The sequence below is a fragment of the Diospyros lotus genome, chromosome 11 (genome assembly GCF_014633365.1).
Source record: "Diospyros lotus cultivar Yz01 chromosome 11, ASM1463336v1, whole genome shotgun sequence".
NCBI lineage: Eukaryota > Viridiplantae > Streptophyta > Magnoliopsida > Ericales > Ebenaceae > Diospyros > Diospyros lotus.
In genome coordinates, this window is record NC_068348.1 from 24,518,858 (window position 1) to 24,537,803 (window position 18,946).

Genomic DNA, 18,946 nt, shown 5'->3' on the forward strand with positions numbered 1-18,946 from the left:
TGAATTTTTTTTATTTTGATCAATTTAATCTCTAAAAATATTAGTTTTTTTTTTTTCAAATTTATCCTTGAATTCTTGGAAAGGGTTTTTAAGTCATGGGTAAATTAACATTTTAGCACTTTAGGGCAAAGTGAGTCATTTCAGAAAAAATCAATAATAAATTTGAGTCAAGAAAACTTTAATTAAAATTTCGACTTTTGTTTTTCTAGCCAAAAGAAATTTGACAGGCTTGGGAAAAGTGTCAAACATCAACTTCTCTCACCATTGATTCACTTATTATAGGTGGAAAATTATAATTTAGAGTTGCTGTGGATGGTATCTTGGTTAAGTAAAGGTCAGACAAAGCGTTAGATACACTGTTTTTGTGAAGAATAAGATATCACAAAATTGACTTGAGTGACTTTGATTTTTACGTAAATTTCTCTCTAAGCATTTTTTTTAAGAGGGTATTTGTCTTACCGGTTTGATCACTTATAAACTACTTTTTTATCTTATAAATTATTTGATTTATTTTGTTATATATTTATTAAAAATTTAAGAATTTAAATATTACCGATCTTATAAGTTATTTTAGTAGTTTATCCAATAAGCTCCCTCAATATTTCTAAATAATCTTGATAACTTATTTTATTAACTAAATAAATCATAAATTTACCTTCAAACATTCTAGATATTTACAAGACTTTATTCTTTTTTTTTTTTCATCCCTCTACCTTTTCTATCACTGTCTCCCTCTAGTTTCTTCGTCGTTGTTGCTGCTTCCATCTCTTCCATGCTGATCATCTCCTCCATCTCCATTGCTCGCCACCTTCAACCTCCATCGATGTGTCCTCCATGTCCATCGCTGTCATTTGCCTCTATCATCAATGTCATCCCTCATATATGTGTATATATTGTATAATATATTGTTTAATAATTATGTATAATTTATTAATATATAATTATAAATATTTTATTAGTTAGACATTAATTTATAATTTATTTTTATTTAAAATTAATCTTTTTATAAATTTTATTTATATTATTCAATAATATATTTATTTTTGTCTTTTTGTTAAGTTTTAATAATTTATTAATTTTTTTAAATTAAACACATAATTATATAAATGACAACTTAAAACATATTTATCCAAATACGTCATTTATTTAAATATTACTCAACTTTTAAATTTCACACAATTTACAAGTATAAAGGTTTATAAACCCCTAAAAAAAAAGGGTAAACGAAACGGCCTCTAAATAATATTATCTCTATGAAATGTAACTAAAATAGAATCCAAATGAAATTACTTACAAAATTGAACTCTAAATTACCTGCCCCCAAATGCCACCAGAACTAAGGTTGTTCAGTGACTGCACCACTCACATAACAAGCAGTTTTACATCTCCACTTTAAAGCATTTAAGCAAGATTTTAAGAAGTATTCTTTATATTTATTTTACTTTCCTCTTGGGTTATTTCACTTTCCTCTTACCCAACGAAGGACTAAGGAGAGTATTTTTTGTAGGGTTTAATTGAAGGGAGGGTGGGTTGCGTCTCTTTGGCGGAATTACACAGTATACAACTGTAGAACATGCGGAAGCTGAACTGAACTCTTCTCGTAGTTTCTCTGCGCGGGAAGGAAATGGGGAAGGAAGGCGATCTTTGGGATGACTCTGCTCTCGTCAAGGCGTTCGATGATGCCATCTCCAAGTACAAGGTCATTTTTACTTCCTATTATTCCCTTCGTTCTGAACTTGAATGTCTCTTCTATTAGCGCCTGGCAGGTTCTTAGATTTTAGCTTTTCATCAAGAAGAAAATTGAAATGCATATTCAACTGGATATATTTGCTGGATGTTATGGGTAGGGTGATGGGTTGGTAAGGCTTCTCGAGAGCAATTTGTCATGAGTGGTAAATTCCACTTTTCTAAAATAAATCAAAAATTTTGAAGTGAGATAATTTGTGACCTTTTTGTTGGGATCAAACTGATTCATCAACTCTAGGGTTTGTGAAGACGATGGGCATATTTGAGTGGATGAACTCTTAGGGCCTGTTTGGCCTGAGGTGAGGTGAGTGAATTGAGGTGAGTTTGATTGTGTTTAAGTGTTTGGTAAATACTTGAGTTGAGGTGAGTTAAATTGGTAAAAATGATTAAAAAAGATATGAAGAATGATGAGTAATATATTATTTTTAGTCATTTCACAAAGGGTGAACTGTAATTTGATAAAAATTACATGCTGTTCAAGGCGTCAAAACGGAGCCTCACCAAAAAGGTTGAGGCCAAACACCCCAGCTGCCGTGTTGGGGTGCAACGCTGAATGCTTGCCCAAACGGGCCCTTGGATGGTTATGGGTCAGTGATACCTGGGTTATATGGTGGGTGAAGGGGTGATATAGGTAAGGTTACCAGGGTTCAGTGTATATATTCTCTTGAATTTCTTTGTCTGGAAACATAGAAATGAACTCATAATTGGTTACAGTGTTATGCGTCATAGAAAACAGGGAATTTTTGTTGAATATTACTTTTTGGCAGAATTTTTTATCTTTGAACTTTGATCCTTCATTCTTTGACCTATTTGTGTATTATTAACCTTTGATTACTGAAAATCAGTTCTGTGGCATCCCTTCTTCTTCTCTCTAGATAATGCATAAGAAAGCCCAAAATGATAGCATTGACAAAGGAGGAAACGTTGTGGACAGCACAGAAGAGAGTTTATCAGCTTTTGTTGATGAAAGCCAAAATCCTCCAAGGTCCATATTACTGAACTTTAACACATTTTACTTATTGATCAAATGCTTCTTCTTTTGAGTTTGAGATTGTAAATTTTAATGTCTCTGAAACATGACTACGAACTTCAAGCCTTGTTATAACTCTTACCTGTTATTGAGCTTGCAATATAAGAAATATCAGCTACCTAGCAGTAAAATGGAACAGAATTCAAGGCAACAAACTTTGGGGACAATGTATGTTTACCACTCTTGACTGCAAGTTTGAACCGTGTTCACTTATCCATTGATTCAGTAAATTAGTTATCATATCTTATTTTAGCAAGTAATTTTCTGTATTGCAGAAATGTTACTACAGAAATGTACTTTTTTGGGGTTTCCTTTTCTTGATTCCTTTTACTACTGAAACAATGGACTGAAGTAAATAATTGATATCCTTTTTGACATGTCTATGCATGTCAAGTCAAAAGGTTACCAAATGGCTTGCTTGACAACAGTGGCTATCCTTTTTATTTGTTGGTCAAGTCTGGTGCTATAGGTTCACATTGACGATAAAGGTACGAAATACTATTTAACATGTAAAAAATGATAATATGGTATCATGGTGCTGCATAGGGTTCTTTTACAACTTGAAAGTACGAAGATAAGAAACTCTTTAATCAGGGCCAGAAATTCACATTTTGTATCCGGTGTTCAGGCCTATTTGAATCTGATTTAAGCTGTTTTTTTATCTTCATTAGTATAATGGTTTTGTCCTGATTTTATAAGATGTTCATTGGGCTCCAAAATAGAATTGTAAGCCTAAGGGAGTAACCTTGGAGAATTTGATTACCTACTGGTTCCAAAGTTCTCTGTTCAACTTGGTTCACAGGTCAGACTTTCTATGGACACCATCTATATAATCTGTAAATATATTGACTGATCTTATCACATGATATTGTTTTTTTTTTCCTATTGCTATACATAAGTCCACATTTCTCAATACCTTCTTAGTTTTGTAGGTGGTGACAAACCTGCAGTTTGACTAGCATAAGTTTTCGACTTTGTCAACCCTTAACTACTTTGTTAGAGTAGATCACAGCACTCCCACAGATTCTATCAACTCAAATAGCTCACCATAGGCACTCACACACCCGAGAACACAAACAATATAGACATCACAAGCAAGAAGAAATAAAACAGTAAGAACACACTGAGATTTATCCTGGTTCGGTCTTGAAACAAGACCTACATCCAAACTGCTTGGCGCCTCACAATCCACTATCTTAAAACAACCTTAGGATGATTACAGTGAGAGCTCGAATCCTACCCAGCCCATATGCTCTGAAAGCTAACAGGATTCTAGAGATTACAAGACTTATCTCCAACATTGCTCTCAATCTCTCACTCAATCCCAATACAAGATAGAAACCCGAAAATAAACCTTCTCTGATAGAAGCGCACAATACTGATCACTCACACTCTCTACTCCTCATCCCACGATTCCTATTTATAAGCTATAGGATCGTGAGTTACAAAACAGAAATAGAGCTGACTGGCTGACCGAGAAAGCATAACTAACTTATTCAGTCAGGTACCCTTCTAGAAACATACCTTCTAGAAATATTATAATTCTAACTCTACAACAGAAAAACATATACTTGCAGCAATACAATAATCCCATTTACATCTGTTCTAATCTAATACAAATGACACAACAAATTCTCCACCCATTTGTACTTTGATTAGGCTTCATCTTAAGTCCTTCACTATCTTCCATTGCCCTGCATCTTCAATTTCCTCCTAGATCTATCTGAAGGATCCTCATGCAGTGCTTCAGCTTTGCTGTAGGAACTGGTTTTGTAAACATATCTTCTGCATTGTCTTCCCCTGCAATCTTGGTTAGAAACAGAATTTTATCTTCAACAATTTGTCTTATAAAATGATGTTTTATATCTATATGTTTAGTCCTTTCATGATAGGCTTGGTTTTTAGACAAGTGAATGGCACTTTGGCTATCACACATCAAAGTAGCCATGACTTCTACCCCTAGGAGCTCACTTACTAGACCCTTAAGCCACATAGCTTCCTTAATTGCATTTGAAACAGTTATTTATTCTGCCTCAGCAGTGGACAATGCTACCACATGTTGGAGGCCTGATTTCCAACTAATTGTGGAGTTCCACATCCTAAAGACATAACCGGTTGTGGATCTCCTTTTGTCTATGTCGGCAACATAGTCGGCATCCGAGTATCCTAGGATGCTAGCCTTTTCTCCTAATTTTGCTCCACCATAGGATAAAACATTATTTATTGACCATTTGATATATCTAAACATCGTTTTATTGCCATCCAGTGGGCTTTTCCTGGATTTGCCATAAACCAACTTATAACACTCATTCCATGAGTCAAGTCAGGTTGGGTGCACACCATGCTATACATGATGCTGCCTGCTGCACTTGAATAGGGAATATGATCCATTTTCTTCTTCTCTATTTCATCTTTTGGGGCCTGATCTAAGGACAATTTGAAATGTGCAGCAAATGGCAGACTTGCTACTTTTGCATCAGCCATTCCAAATCTAGCTAATAGCTTTGCTAAATAGGATTTTTGCAAGAGATATAACTTCCTATGATGCTTATCTCGTGAGATTTTCATCCCTAGAATTTCCTTAGCTTCTCCTAGCTCTTTCATTTCGAATTCAGCCCTCAGCTTTTTCTTAAGGAGTGTCACGACCCTAGGGTAGGATTTTAATTGAGTGGCATTTACCTTGTATAAGTTGTTAGGGGCTAACTATCTAAAATTGTATAAACAGCTAGTGGTTTGGCTATAATGTTAGTTAGGTGGGTGATTGTACTAGAGGCTCTATAAAAAGACCTACACAGGAGTAAGGAGGATTATCTTTGAAGAATAATAAACTCTTACCTTTCTCTCATTGTTGTGTGTGTCTCTCTCTCTCGTTCTCTCTTTTTTTTCCTTAATGTGTTCTGTCTCTCCCTCTAATTATGTTCTTCTTCTTCTAAATTCATAGTCAAACCCTAAGACACCCTAGGGTTTTGACAAATGGTATCAGAGCCAACATTCTTAGCTGTGGATCCAACTAGTTCTAATCGTAATTCCAACAATTCCGACGGCAAAGAATCCTATAACGGACACAAATTTCAGCGGGTTCAGTTTAAGGCGCGACGTCGGAATTTTCTAGCAAGTCCGGCCCAATTACAGGACGCAGAACGAATGGATGAAAGCAGGTGATCTGGGTTGACAGACGCGAGCAAGGTGCGACCCAAGATGAGGCAGTACGACGGACACAAAGCTAGTGCAGGTGCAAGAGGCGTTCTTGATTAAAGCTTACGGACAGACGCGAAGCTGGTGAAGCAATTTGAGATTAGGGTGGAATTGATCGAGTCACAGGTGGCGACTCAAGAAGCAATGAATTATGGCGATTACGGAAATTACAAGGCTGGCGGATTCAAGATTCAGCCCATTTTAGGAGGGTGGTGATTGGGTAAGGAGACCCGAGCAAAGCCGGACGATCTTGAGGGTCGGAAACAGAAAGTGAAGCAGGAGGTAGTCTCATGGCAGTGAATTTTGGAATTGTCGATCCACAACTGTGATTCCAGCAAGGGAAGAGGAAGCAGAGTCGGTTGGTCCGGCGATGGAAGTGGCGATAGCAGCGGTTAATTGCCACTCTAGTGCGAAAGGAAAAGAGCCAAGAATCGCAGGGCCCAGTGTGATTGAGGAGCAAGAAGCGATGGTTGAAGGAACACGCTTGAGGCAATTGGAGGTGAGGTTGGAAACCATGGAGTTTGGCATGAATCACACCCAAGAGGCCATGCGCCAAATGTGGGAAGAATTGGCTGAGTGGAAGGAAGTCATGCAAGCGGCATCAGAAAAGCAACAAGAAACAGTCGAAAGATGCTAAGAATTTGTCCAAATGTGCCAAGAAACTATGGAACAACAAGGGCAAAGGATCAACAGTATGTTAAATATGTTGGCCTCTCTATCTCAGTTCCGGTTGCCACCGGAATTTCCACCAAGGCAGGCGTCGGAGCCAATCTTGCCGCATCAGGGCAATCGATCGGGGTCGGAAGGAGTTTTAGAGGAGGAGGAGAAGTAGCAGTTAGTTCGAGAAAATCTAGGAACGAATGTGCAACCGGTGGCGCATGGCCATGCACCCATGCCAAAGCTGGAAATACCCTTGTTTGAGGGAAAGAGCCCAAGGTGGTGGCTACGGCGGTGTGAACGATTCTTTCATCTCTATCAGACTACGGAGGATCAAAAAGTGACTCTAGCAGCAGCCTATTTGACCGAAGTAGCAGAGTCTTGGTACCGAGGGTGGGTCCAACATGGAGGGCTGCAACAGGGTTGGAGAGCTTTCTCAGATGGCCTCTGTGAATGCTTCGGTGAGAAGGAGATGACATATTATTGAAGAATTCAGTAAGCTGAAGCAAGAAGGTACTGTAATGGAGTACCTTGCCCGTTTCGAAGAATTGAGATCATTAGTATGTACAATTCAGCCCGGACTTTCTGAACAGTATGTGGTATCAATTTTTGTGAGTGGGTTGAAGGAGGAGCTACAACCCATGGTAAAGATGATGATGCCAACAACGATAGGGCAGGCTACAGAAAAAGCTAGGCTACAAGAAATGACCTTAGAGGCCATTTTCAAGAAGCATAATGTTCCCTACGAGCCGAGTTTATTAGTCGGGCAATACGGAGGTGGTAACTCTAGGTTTTTGCTTGCAGGGCCTAATCCAGAGGCAGCCAAAGCACAACCCTATAATAATGGCATGAAGGGTAATCTGATAGAGCAGAAGAGACAACTAGGGCTATGCTTTAGGTGTGAAGACGAATTTAGCCCCGGCCATCAATGTAAAAGACAACTAATGAATATAGAAGAGGAAAAGGAAGAAGAAGAGGAAGATGTCTCCCATGAAGAAACTGGTGAGTGCAAAGTGATTATTGGGAAGGAATCACAGTTGCATCCTATGCTGACTGAAGTATTTGAAGGAACAATTGAGGTAGTAGTGGAACAACCAAAGGCTGTGAACACTGCTACATTTCTACCACTCAAAGGGGAAAGGCAAAATAGTAAGAAGAAGAGAAGGCGTCAACAAGTATTGAAGGTAGGGATTGGCTTAACCATAGTCTTTGCTATCAATTCTTAGGGTCAAGAATTGTTTAAAGGGGTGGGGATTTGTCACAACCCTAGGGTAAGATTTTAATTGAGTAGCATTTACCTTGTATAAGCTGTTAGGGGCTAACTATCTGAAATTGTATAAATAGCTAGTGGTTTGGCTGTAATGTTAGTTAGGTGGGTGATTGTACTAGAGGCTCTATAAAAAGACCTACACAGGAGTAAGGAGGATTATCTTTGAAGAAGAATAAATTCTTACCTTTTTCTCATTGTTGTTTGTGTGTCTCTCTCTCATTCTCTCTTTTTTTTCCTTAATGTGTTCTGTCTCTCCCTCTAATTTTGTTCTTCTTCTTCTTCTAAATTCCTATTCAAACCCTAAGACACCCTAGGGTTTTGACGAGCTGGATTTCTTGAGTGTACTGACTTGCAATGAGCACGTCATCCACGTAGAGCAACAAATATATGGAAATACTAAAAGAGATATGTTTAAAGTAGATACAACAATCATAGGAGCTTCTAGAGTACCCTTGGCCTAACATGACTGAATCAAACTTTCGGTACCACTACCTTGGGGACTACTTAAGTCTATACAAGGACTTTCTAAGCAGGCATACCTTCTCCACCTCTCCCTTAGCTTCAAACCCTTGGGTTGATCCATTAGAATCTTCTCCTCTAGGTCCCCATGAAGAAAAGCGGTTGTTACATCCATTTGCTCAAGATATAAATCTAATTGAGCAGTAATGGCTAGAAGAATTCGTATGGAGGTGTGTCTTACCACTGGAGAGAACACCTTGTTAAAATCAACTCCCGGCACTTGGGTAAAGCCCTAGCCACTAGTCTTGCTTTAAATCTAGGCTTAGAATTCTCACCTGCTCCTTTTATTTTATTCAACCATTTGCAGCCTACCACACACTGCCCTTTTGGTATTTTAACCAATTCCCAGGTGTGGTTCTTCTTAAGGGATGCAATCTCAGATTGCATGGCTTCTAGCCATTTATTCGCATCCTTTGAGGCCATTGCCTCTTCATAAGTAAGAGGTTCTTCTCCTATAGATTCTGTTGCACTAGAGAATGCATAGGCTACTAGGTTTGAGTAACCATACCTTTGGGGAGGCCTACGGGATCTAGGTTGTCGGTCTCTAGCCACATTATACCTATCAGGGTTAGGGAGGTCTCCTAGGCTGGAATCTACATCACTGTCATCGACTACTCCTTCAATTTGAGAAGTTTCTTGGTCTTGGTGATGGTCACTAGTAGATTCAGGTTCAGGAATTTCATGCTCGGATTCTGTGATATCTTGGGTCAGATTTGGCGTTATATCAGGAATCTCCACCTGAACTGCTTCTCTAGGTTCTTCCTAATCATGCTGAGGTTCATGGCTTCCTAATTTTATGGTAGACTTCTCATCAAATGAAACATCCCTAGAAACTATAGTCCTTGGTCCATCTATTTCTAAGTTCCATAGTTTGTTGCCTTTAACACTTGATGGATAACCAATGAACAGGCATTTCTTTGCCCTTGGTTCTAGTTTTCCTTGCTTTACACGAGCATAGGCTAGGCAACCGAATACTCTAAGGTGGGCTAAGCTTGGCTTATGTCCAATCCATCTTTCATAAGGGGTTTGGAGGCTAATAGCTTTGGAGGTTGTTTTGTTAAGAACATGAGTTGCTGCAGCAACAGCTTCCCCCCAAAAAGACTTAGGTAAATGAGCATGGAAAAGCATGCATCTTACCCTTTCTAAAAGGATTCTATTCATCCTCTCGACAACCCCATTTTGCTTGCGATTTCCAGGAGCTGTAAGGTGTCTAATAATACCACCATTCTTACACATTTGATCAAACTCTCTATTACAAAATTCCAACCTATTGTCAGTTCTTATGACCTTGACCGACCTTCCCTTTTGGTTCTCTACCATACTTTTCCATGTCTTAAATGTTTCAAAAGTGTTATCCTTTGATTTTAACATATACCCACAACATCCTTGAGTAGTCATCTATAATTGATAGGAAATGCCGTGAGCCCCAATGAGTTTCTGTTTGGGTTGGACCCCATAAGTCTAAATGTATATAATCTAGGGGTGCTTTAGATGAATGGATTGTTGTTTTATTGAATTTAACTTTGGCTACCTTGCCTAAGATGCAAGATTCACATTTATTTAATTCTAGAGACTGTCTTAAATCCAGAATACCCTGGTTTGCAAGTTCCTTGAGCCCTTGCTCACTAATATGTGACATTCTTAAATGCCACAGACTTGCCCTGGACCTAGAATTAAGGCTAACGGCTGCAGTTTCACAACTTAGAGTGGTGGCTTGCAAGAGGTAAATCCCATTCTTTAAAACAGCCCTCATGCAGATTAAAGACCCCTTTGAAATCTGGATAGCTCCACTCTCCCCTTTAAATTTAAGTTCATTCCTATCCAATTCACCAAGAGAAATCAAATTTCTCTTTAATTCAGGGACATACCTCACTGATGAGAGGGTTCTAAGAGTGCCATCATGGAGCTTTAACCTAATATCTCCAATCCCTTGAACCTTGCATTCATGGTTATTTCCAAGCAGGACCTTTCCTCCATCAATTTCTCTAAAATTTTGCAACCAATGTTTTCTTGGGGTCATGTGGAATGAGCAGCCAGAGTGCAGGACCCACTCTAGGTTGTCTGCACTTTCACTTACTATTAGGGCCTCTAAATTATCATAACCGGAGTCACAATAGTTAGCCTCCCCTCCTGAATTTTCCTTCTCATCAAGATCATTCTTTCTCTTAGGACAAAGATGCTTAATATGGCCTTCTTGCTAGCAATAATAACATTTTATCAGGCCTTTTCTATTTCTAGATTTACCTCTATTATTTTGGTCTTTCTTCGTGCTTCTTGACCTAACTGATAAGGCATCCCCAGGAGAAGTTTTCTCATTCATCTTAAACCTCACTTCTTTGGAATTTAATGCACCTATTACATCTTCTAATGTGAGCTTATCTCTACCATGTTGAAGGATATCTACGAAATTCTCATAAGACTTAGGCAGTGAATATAAGAGTACTAACGCTTTGTTCTCTAAGTCTAGGCACAACTTGTTAAATTCATCTAAATGATCATGCAATAACTAAGATTCTTGCATTTTAAAGTTAAAAAACCTGGCCTTTAAGTGTAGACGGCTGGACAAAGTTCTTTTTAGGTAGAGATCTTCAAGCTTCTTCCAGATTTCTGCCGCCGTCTTCCACTTCGATACCTCTCGAAGTACTTTATCTCCCAGACTTAAAATCAGCATACTGTAGGCCTTTTTGTTGATTTCTTTTTGAGCCTTCTCTTGTTCTTCAGTCATCACCGATGCTTCTTTCGCGGTAGAAGAGTCTATTGTCTTGACTTCTTGTTCCAAAGCTCCCTCGAGTCCTTGACTACAAAGTAGAGCTTCCATCTTTATCCTCCACAAGCTGAAATCATTTGTCCCATTGAATTTATCGATGTCAAATCTTGAGGCAGATGGCTCCATACCGTTTTCTTGTGTTGAGTATAAATCCTTGAGTTTCTTGAAAATCTTGATCGCTGAAGAAGGCTTCTTGGCTCTGATACCACATTGTTAGAGTAGATCACCGCACTCCCATAGATTCTCTCAACTCAAATAGCTCACCCTAGGCACTCGCACACCCGAGAACACAAACAATATAGACACCACAAGCAAGAAAAAATAAAACAATAAGAACACACGGAGATTTATCCTGGTTCGGTCTTGAAACAAGACCTACGTCCATACTGTTTGGCGCCTCACAATTCACTATCTTGAAACAACCTTAGGATGATTACAACGAGAGCCCGAATCCTACCCAGTCCATATGCTTTGAAAGCTAACAGTATTCTAGAGATTACAAGACTTATCTCTAGCCTTACTCTCAACCTCTCACTCAATTCCAATACAAGATAGAAACCTGAAAATAAACCTTCTTTGATAGAAGCGGACAATACTGATCACTCACACTCTCTACTCCTCATCCCACGATTCCCATTTATAAGCTATAGGATTGTGAGTTACAAAACAGAAATAGAGCTGACTGGCTGACCGAGAAAACCTAACTGACTGATTCGGTCAGGTACCCTTCTAGAAACATACCTTCTAGAAGTATTATAATTCTAACTCTACAACAGAAAAACATATACTTGCAGCAATACAATAATCCCGTTTACATCTGTTCTAACCTAATACAAATGACACAACATACTTATTTTCCTGACCATTAGGTGATATTTTCCATGAAATTTTGGGCTTCTTGTGCTCATGTTTGTCATATGGTGAAATGTGTAGTTGAATGTGTCAGGTTGGCACATTAGTCCAGAGTACACGGAAAGAGCTAACAGCCTCGTAATTTGTACAGAAGGAGAAAAATAGATCTTTGGAGGGCAGGAATGAACAAGGAGTTAAGTGGAGGCTTTAACAGCCTGTTTATTGTGCTTATTTTATTCATTGCTTAGATGGAAGGAAGACACTAATGCCTATCATCGGCATGGGATTGGTTTTGGAGAAGTTCATTACAAGTAATCAAATGGCCATGAATTGAATTTATCTGGAAAAGGCCAGCCTACAGCTCTGGGTTCTTATTGATGAATGAGAATTGCTTGAATAGGTGGAGGCTATTAAAGCTGGATAGCGTGTGGACTTGGGAAAGGAACTTTGCTCCAATTCTTAGGCCAACCATGGATTAGTTTCTCAAGCACTTATCGTTGTCAAAATGTTGAAGTCATGGAATCGCTTTACTCCTTTTGTCTGGTAGCTGATGTCAGTGTGCCTCAGCTTTCTATCATTTTCCCTGACTTGCTCTTTCCAGTACCCTAGGGAAAATTAATAAGTGATACTTAAAAGTCGTAATACTGATGGAAGGGACCAACAACATTTCTTATTTGAGTTGTAGTGAAATGGCATTGTTGTATAAAAATATGTAGGGTGGATGACCTTCTTGCTTGGGTAATTATAATTATTTGTCACTCATGGAGCCTTTCTAGCAGTGGCGAAGCCACATTATGGCCAGCTGGGGCCTTGACCCCAGCTGACTTTTCTGTTTTTCTGATTTTTTATATATATTATTATAGATAATTATAATTTGGCCCAGACTAAAAATCTTTCTTGGCTCCGCCACTGCTTTCTAGCCCCTCATGTCTATTATACCAGATGTGATCTACAAGAAACTTTTAGCTTTCAAGTTTCAACTATTTCCACAGACTGGAACTGGTATTTAATATTCGGAAAATTTGTTGGCATTACCTGTTCTTCTATTTAGATAACCTTGTTCAAGTACCGTGTGTAACCTAACTAAAATAGTGATTGTATTTGTCCATTTTTCTTTTGAACTTTTTTACCATACATTACGATTGTCCCAAATGAAAAATTATTGCAAATAGAATGTTGAGTTTAACCATGAAAAGGGAACAAAGTGTTAGGCTGATAGCTTAAGCTTTTAAAATGTGACATTTCATTTTGAAATGAAAAAAGAAGTGGTCTTTTTCCACTATTTAAATTGTTGTGCGTACTGAGTTTGTTTTCTTCATGTCTCCTTACATGCAGGTATGCACAGGCAGGTGATAACAGCAATGATGCATCAAATACCAAAATAGAAGCAGGAGAGACTAGTAATCTGATGTCAAGTGAAAACAATCATGTTGTGGATTCATTTGTTCAGGAACCAAATGCAAGTTCGTCATACTTACAACATGCACAAGATGGAGCTCAAGGCTATTCAGGCACACAAGGAGCAGAAGATTATACCCAATTGCTGAATCAATATTATGAGCTTGAGGAGCAAAAGCAAAAGATTTTGCAGCAACTTCAGCATCTTGGCAATTGGAATTACCAAGATTCTGGTTCTACTGTACAGTGGGGTGCTCACTCTGCTTCTCAGGAACATCCTATGGGCCAACCGTCTTACACAGCATACTGCCCATATGTTTGTCAGTGTCTTGTAGCTCCTTGTTCTTTTGGTGGGGCTTGTGGTGCAACTCCAGATATAGGTCAGAATGGGAACTCACCTTCATTTAAAGATGGCAATATAATTGAAACAGCAATTGGAGCTGCTGAAAGAGCACTTTCCTCCTTCAAGATAAAATCTCCTGGTAATTCTAATTTTCATATATGCAAATATCGTGCTTTTGTGTGGGAAAACTTTTTATTAACTTTTGAGTTTTTTAAGCCTTTTTTTTGTCATAGAGATTTTTGGGAGTTCATGTTTCTTTCTTTCTTTTTTCCTTATTGTTAAGAGGGTGAAGCCTTGATAGCAATGGTAAGGTTGCTATTTTGAAATTCATGAGTTATGGGTTCAAGTTGTGAAAATAACCTTTTTACGAAGTAAGGATGAAGTTGCATACAAAAAGCAACCCTTCCCCAATTCTCAAAGAGTGGGGAGCCTCTCATGCACTAGAATCACCCTTTTATGTCCTTATTGTTGTTCACATAGCAAGCACATTTAAGAATGTTCTTTTTCCCCCAACTTGCTATTACCCAAAGCATAATAATATTAAATTATCTTTTGAATCTCAAATAATCGACTAGGAAAAAAGAATTAAAAGAACAACTATTTTTATCATTTATTAGACAAACATCCAAACTTTTTGGTACTGTTGAAATTTGGAGCATGCTGACTGGACTCAGATGGTAGAAACTTGGTGCCTAGTGTTGTGTGCTGCCAGTCAAGCTACTTGAAGTTATGCAAAATCAACTCTAAAATCCCTTAAAAGTTGATGGCCAGATGATATGTGATTCTCCAAAAAAAAATTTATTTTGATTTTTATATTGTAAAGGGATGTGAATTGATTCAAAAGTGACTGAAGATATAGGCATACACACTATTGGCTCTCTCGCACACTTAGAGAGGAGAGGGAGAAACCATGTGAAAGGAAACAAAAGGGAGGAGCTCATGGCCAAGGAAGAAAAGGAAAGAGATGAGAAAGAAAAGAAGAAATAAAGGAAGAAAGGGGAAAAGCCTAGATAAATCATGATCCTTCTTATGTTTTTTTGTAGTATTTACATGCAAATCCTTCCTAGTATGATTTTAGTATGTTCAAGGGATTAAATTGTAGTGATTCACAGAAAGTATTAAATCTTGGAGGTGGTCTAACCCTAAAAGGAACCAAGCTTGAGTTCTGTTGATACAAAACACACTTTGGTAAGGATGATGGTTGTTAGAATCTTGCTTTGTTACCTAAAAAATTTGGCTAGTTTAGTCTGGTAACAATACCTGTATGATTGTGTGCTCATCTAATTAAGAATTTCTGTAATTGCACTTAAATACTTAATCCTCAATTAACCCCTATCCAAGAATAATTAAGGTGGCAATTAACTAGAAAACTTATCATTTTGCTTTGGCCTCAGGAAAATCATTTTTTTACTTTCATTCAGTAGTTTATTAATTCAATCAGACTTATGTCAAATTTCATCTTGAAATTCATCTATTAAGAGACCTCATAAGTCATTTTAAATTTGAGGTACTCATGCTATCATACAAAAAATTTTCTTTGGCTTTGACCTTAAAAGTCAGAATTTCACTAAAATCATCAAATTCCCAATGTCAATTGGATATCCAAATTTTCATATCTCCGTCATTTGGTACCTCATTTCGTTACTTATTTTCCTTAATTATGAATTGGCTGGTAAAAATCCTAATTTTTCAACTTTTTCCGATTTGAATATATGTTGTGCCAATACTTCTGTTTTCTAGAGTTAGTCCATCTGTAGAATCCTACCTCAATCCGAGGTAATTCAGCACAGTTTTGGGCTTATTTGACTACTGGTTACTATCCACTATGCACTAGGACTTAGGCAAATTAGTTTTTTGTATCCTATCCTTGACTAAACAATTGAACTTAAAACCAATACAGTCCCATTAATAACCTCAAAATCACTTTAACATAAGGTTTAGGGTGTTACTCCAAATCCTGCGTGAATGGGAGACTATTCATCCAAAGCCCTTACACTCTGGTGCAGAGGCAGGCATAGACTTCACTAATGTATCTAAATGGACCAACCAGAACTAAACGGGCATGACCAACCCGCCATTTTCTCTTAAGTGGAACAGAGGGGGAGCCATGCTGATCCTGATGACGATTCTTGATTCAGCACAGTGATGCCCTTTGCTTAGCCACCATTCTAATACCCCTGGGACCAATTTACCATTTGCTTCAAGGGAAGGGTTGTGTGTGTGGCCATCTGTATGAATATTGGGTAACCGCGGTGTCTATTTCATTGGATTACCAAACCACCTGCTTTTGCCAGGTTTCACTCCCACTACACTGACATAACAGCAACATGGCTTCATTCTAATAAATGAAAAGGATGGTGTTTTCTTCAACTTAACTAGACCTGTTTAGATTTGTTTCTCATTAAACTGCCGAGACCAAATGAAAAACTTTGTGGAAGATTTGGAATTGGTTTTGTCGCATATCTGCTTGCCACAGGGAAGTTTAAGAAGAGGGACACACATAAACTTTGTGGGTAAAGGGAGACGGAAATTTAGCAAAAGAGGAGAAGACCAAAAACAATTTGTGAGACACTTAGGGTTGATATTAATTATATGGACCTTACAAAGATAAGACAATAGATAGAGATAAATAATTCATGTAGCCACATAGTGGGATAAAGGCTTGGTATGTTTTTATTGTTGTTTTGTAAATAGAGATGTGATTAACTGTAATTATGAATTTCAAAGAGAATTGGGATATTTTTCTTTTAGAATTTTTGGATTGTGTGTGCACCCTTGTGCATGTGACACAAGTCTTGTGCTGTATGTTTCTTTTAAATTTATACTCAAGTTAATGATCAAAGTAATTTTCCTCAAAATTTGCAGTCAGAATTGTTTGGAAGCTTTTCCAGGCTAATTATCACATATTTTTTCTTTTCATTTGGTTTAGATTATTGGGCTAATTTGTTATGGTTTTTCATCAAATTAATATAAATATCAGCTATTCTGATTAAGTCTGAGTAATCCAAACCAAATGAACACCTAAACAGAAAGCTATTTGAATTGAACACAAACAAACATCAACATCACCTCGTTGGATGTTTTTCCTTTTCTTTTCTTTTCTTTTTTTTTTTGTTTTACACTATTGGGTGTTTTGCTGTTGTTTCTCTCTTTTCGTTTACTTGTATCTTTACCCAGATGATATCAGCTGTTAAATGTAGCAGTACAATCTTTATGAACAACTTTTACAACACCCCCCCCTACCAGGGTTGTATTTGTACACAGAATTCTTCTTGCTTTTTTGCAAAGAGACTGTTTCCACAACTTGAATCCTTGACCTTCTGGTCATAAAAGAGTAACCTTACTATTGCTACCAAGAAAAGAATATAACAAAGACATCAGAAGTTTTTCCCGTCGATCATAATTATTAATATGTCCTGCTAGGAACGTGTAACAATTTGCTGACTTTGTTTATGCATTTTAAATTATAATGTCTTGCTCTAGGGATGCATGTAATTTGGTGTATTGGATTTTTCTCTGGCTTTATTAATTCATTTATAAAACATAATATGTAAATTTCTCTACCTATTCAATTCAGATGCATGCAATTCTGTCTCTTAATATTATTTACCTCTGCAGAGAAAGGGGAAGAGGTGATCCAAGGACAACTGGAACAAAGTGCCATCTGTGAAACAAACCTGACTGATGTTTTTAATGCTTGGTATTCTGCCGGCTTCCACACTGGCAAGTAAGTGATATGCACGATCCTTCCAGATGAAATTTATGTACTTCTGTCAATATTGGCTGCTATCCGTACCCTGCATTCATTGTTCATCAAATTGTACAGTTGGGAAATATTCTTGAACGCTACCAAATTTCTGTTAATGCCAAAATCTCTGGCTCAGTGTATATGTTGTGGTAAACCTGTTACTTTGATACAAAACATTTTCAAGGTCAGATTAGATAAATTAACATGTTCAAGATTCAGCATGATGAGCAAATCTGAAACAAGAATAATTTCAAATTTAGGTAAATGTTTGCTATCAAATTTACATATTGACATATCACAGTAGGTACTCACACCTGAGCCCTTATTTTCTTTTGGAGGGTTTGATTAACAATTTTCTCAAAGGGGTAGGCATTGAAAACTTTGCCCTTGTATATTAAATGGATCCAAGCAATCATTAGTTGATGTTATAGATCCAAGCAAGCAGAGGAACATTGGGCTGCCACTTTTACTGCTGCGTGGTGGGAGTGAATATGCCCAGCAAAGGACCCTGCTATGGAGAAACTCAGCTATGGAGTGAATAGACTCTGTTTTGGTACATTTCCTGTGTGCTGGGATTGTCTCCCCTCTGTTTCCCCCTGGAAAAACTTACTAATCATAATAAAACATTTAAGCACATAAATGTCCACTTTGCATGATATATTAATTTGTGTGCATATAGCGCTAGTCGAACTAAATGTGTCAGAGCAGTTTGAATCAAGTCATTGCATGGTACTTCTTCTTTTTTAATTATTGCCAGATGTCTCATCACTTGAATTGATTATCTTCTTTTCATTACTCACGTATTTAAATTGTTCTATTAGCTTCTATTGCTTAGTGATCTTGAAATTAACTTTTCTTGAGTTAACTCTTTGCCATATGATGTAGATATCTTGCAGAGCAGTCTATGGCAAAGAAACGGCATGGCTAGGCCTGGAACCACATTGTCAGATGGAGGCAATAAAGAGTTTGATACGTTTTTTTACATCTTGTCTACTCTGTATATGCCTCAATGAAGAGTTGGATGGATGTATGTACCATAAGCTTTTTGTTTCAGCTTGTGGAAAATTAAGCCAATCAGTCAAAGAGTTGTAATACTACTACCTGCTGCATGAAAGTATGAATCTGCATGGCTCTTTTTGTACATTGCAGACCAACCAATGGTTATTTCACAGGACACCGTATTACATATTTCGAAGTTGTTTTCATTGTCTCAGGCACTCAAGAGGCCTAGGTTGCAATGAAAACCCTTTGGAAGGGTCAAAACATGATTGTTTTTATATACAATCTTTCTATTTCCTTATGTGATTGTTTCCACAAATCCAATCCAACAGAATTAGACCACCATGTGCATTTACACAAAAACTTTCTTTGGAAGTTTGAATCGGCAGTGGGATATTTCTTTTGGGTATGAGAAGAGGTGA

General features: G+C 37.7%; 1 protein-coding gene across 1 annotated transcript; it reads left to right on the plus strand.

Annotated features, from left to right (window-relative positions):
- Positions 1 to 1,474: 1,474 nt before the first annotated feature.
- Positions 1,475 to 18,666, plus strand: LOC127813233 (uncharacterized). The gene is made up of 5 exons (XM_052354098.1): positions 1,475 to 1,699; positions 2,622 to 2,731; positions 13,372 to 13,916; positions 17,396 to 17,504; positions 18,411 to 18,666. The coding sequence occupies exons 1-5, from the start codon at positions 1,625 to 1,627 to the stop codon at positions 18,451 to 18,453; spliced, it is 882 nt and encodes a 293-aa protein (XP_052210058.1). The 5' UTR covers positions 1,475 to 1,624; the 3' UTR covers positions 18,454 to 18,666.
- The last annotated feature ends 280 nt before the right edge of the window (positions 18,667 to 18,946 follow it).

Coding starts and splice junctions, on each gene's coding strand:
- LOC127813233 (XM_052354098.1), top strand. CDS start 1,625: ATGGGGAAGGAAGGCGATCTTTGGGATGACTCTGCTCTCGTCAAGGCG. Junction 13,917..17,395: donor CTTCAAGATAAAATCTCCTG/GTAATTCTAATT, acceptor TTACCTCTGCAG/AGAAAGGGGAAGAGGTGATC. Junction 17,505..18,410: donor GCCGGCTTCCACACTGGCAA/GTAAGTGATATG, acceptor CATATGATGTAG/ATATCTTGCAGAGCAGTCTA.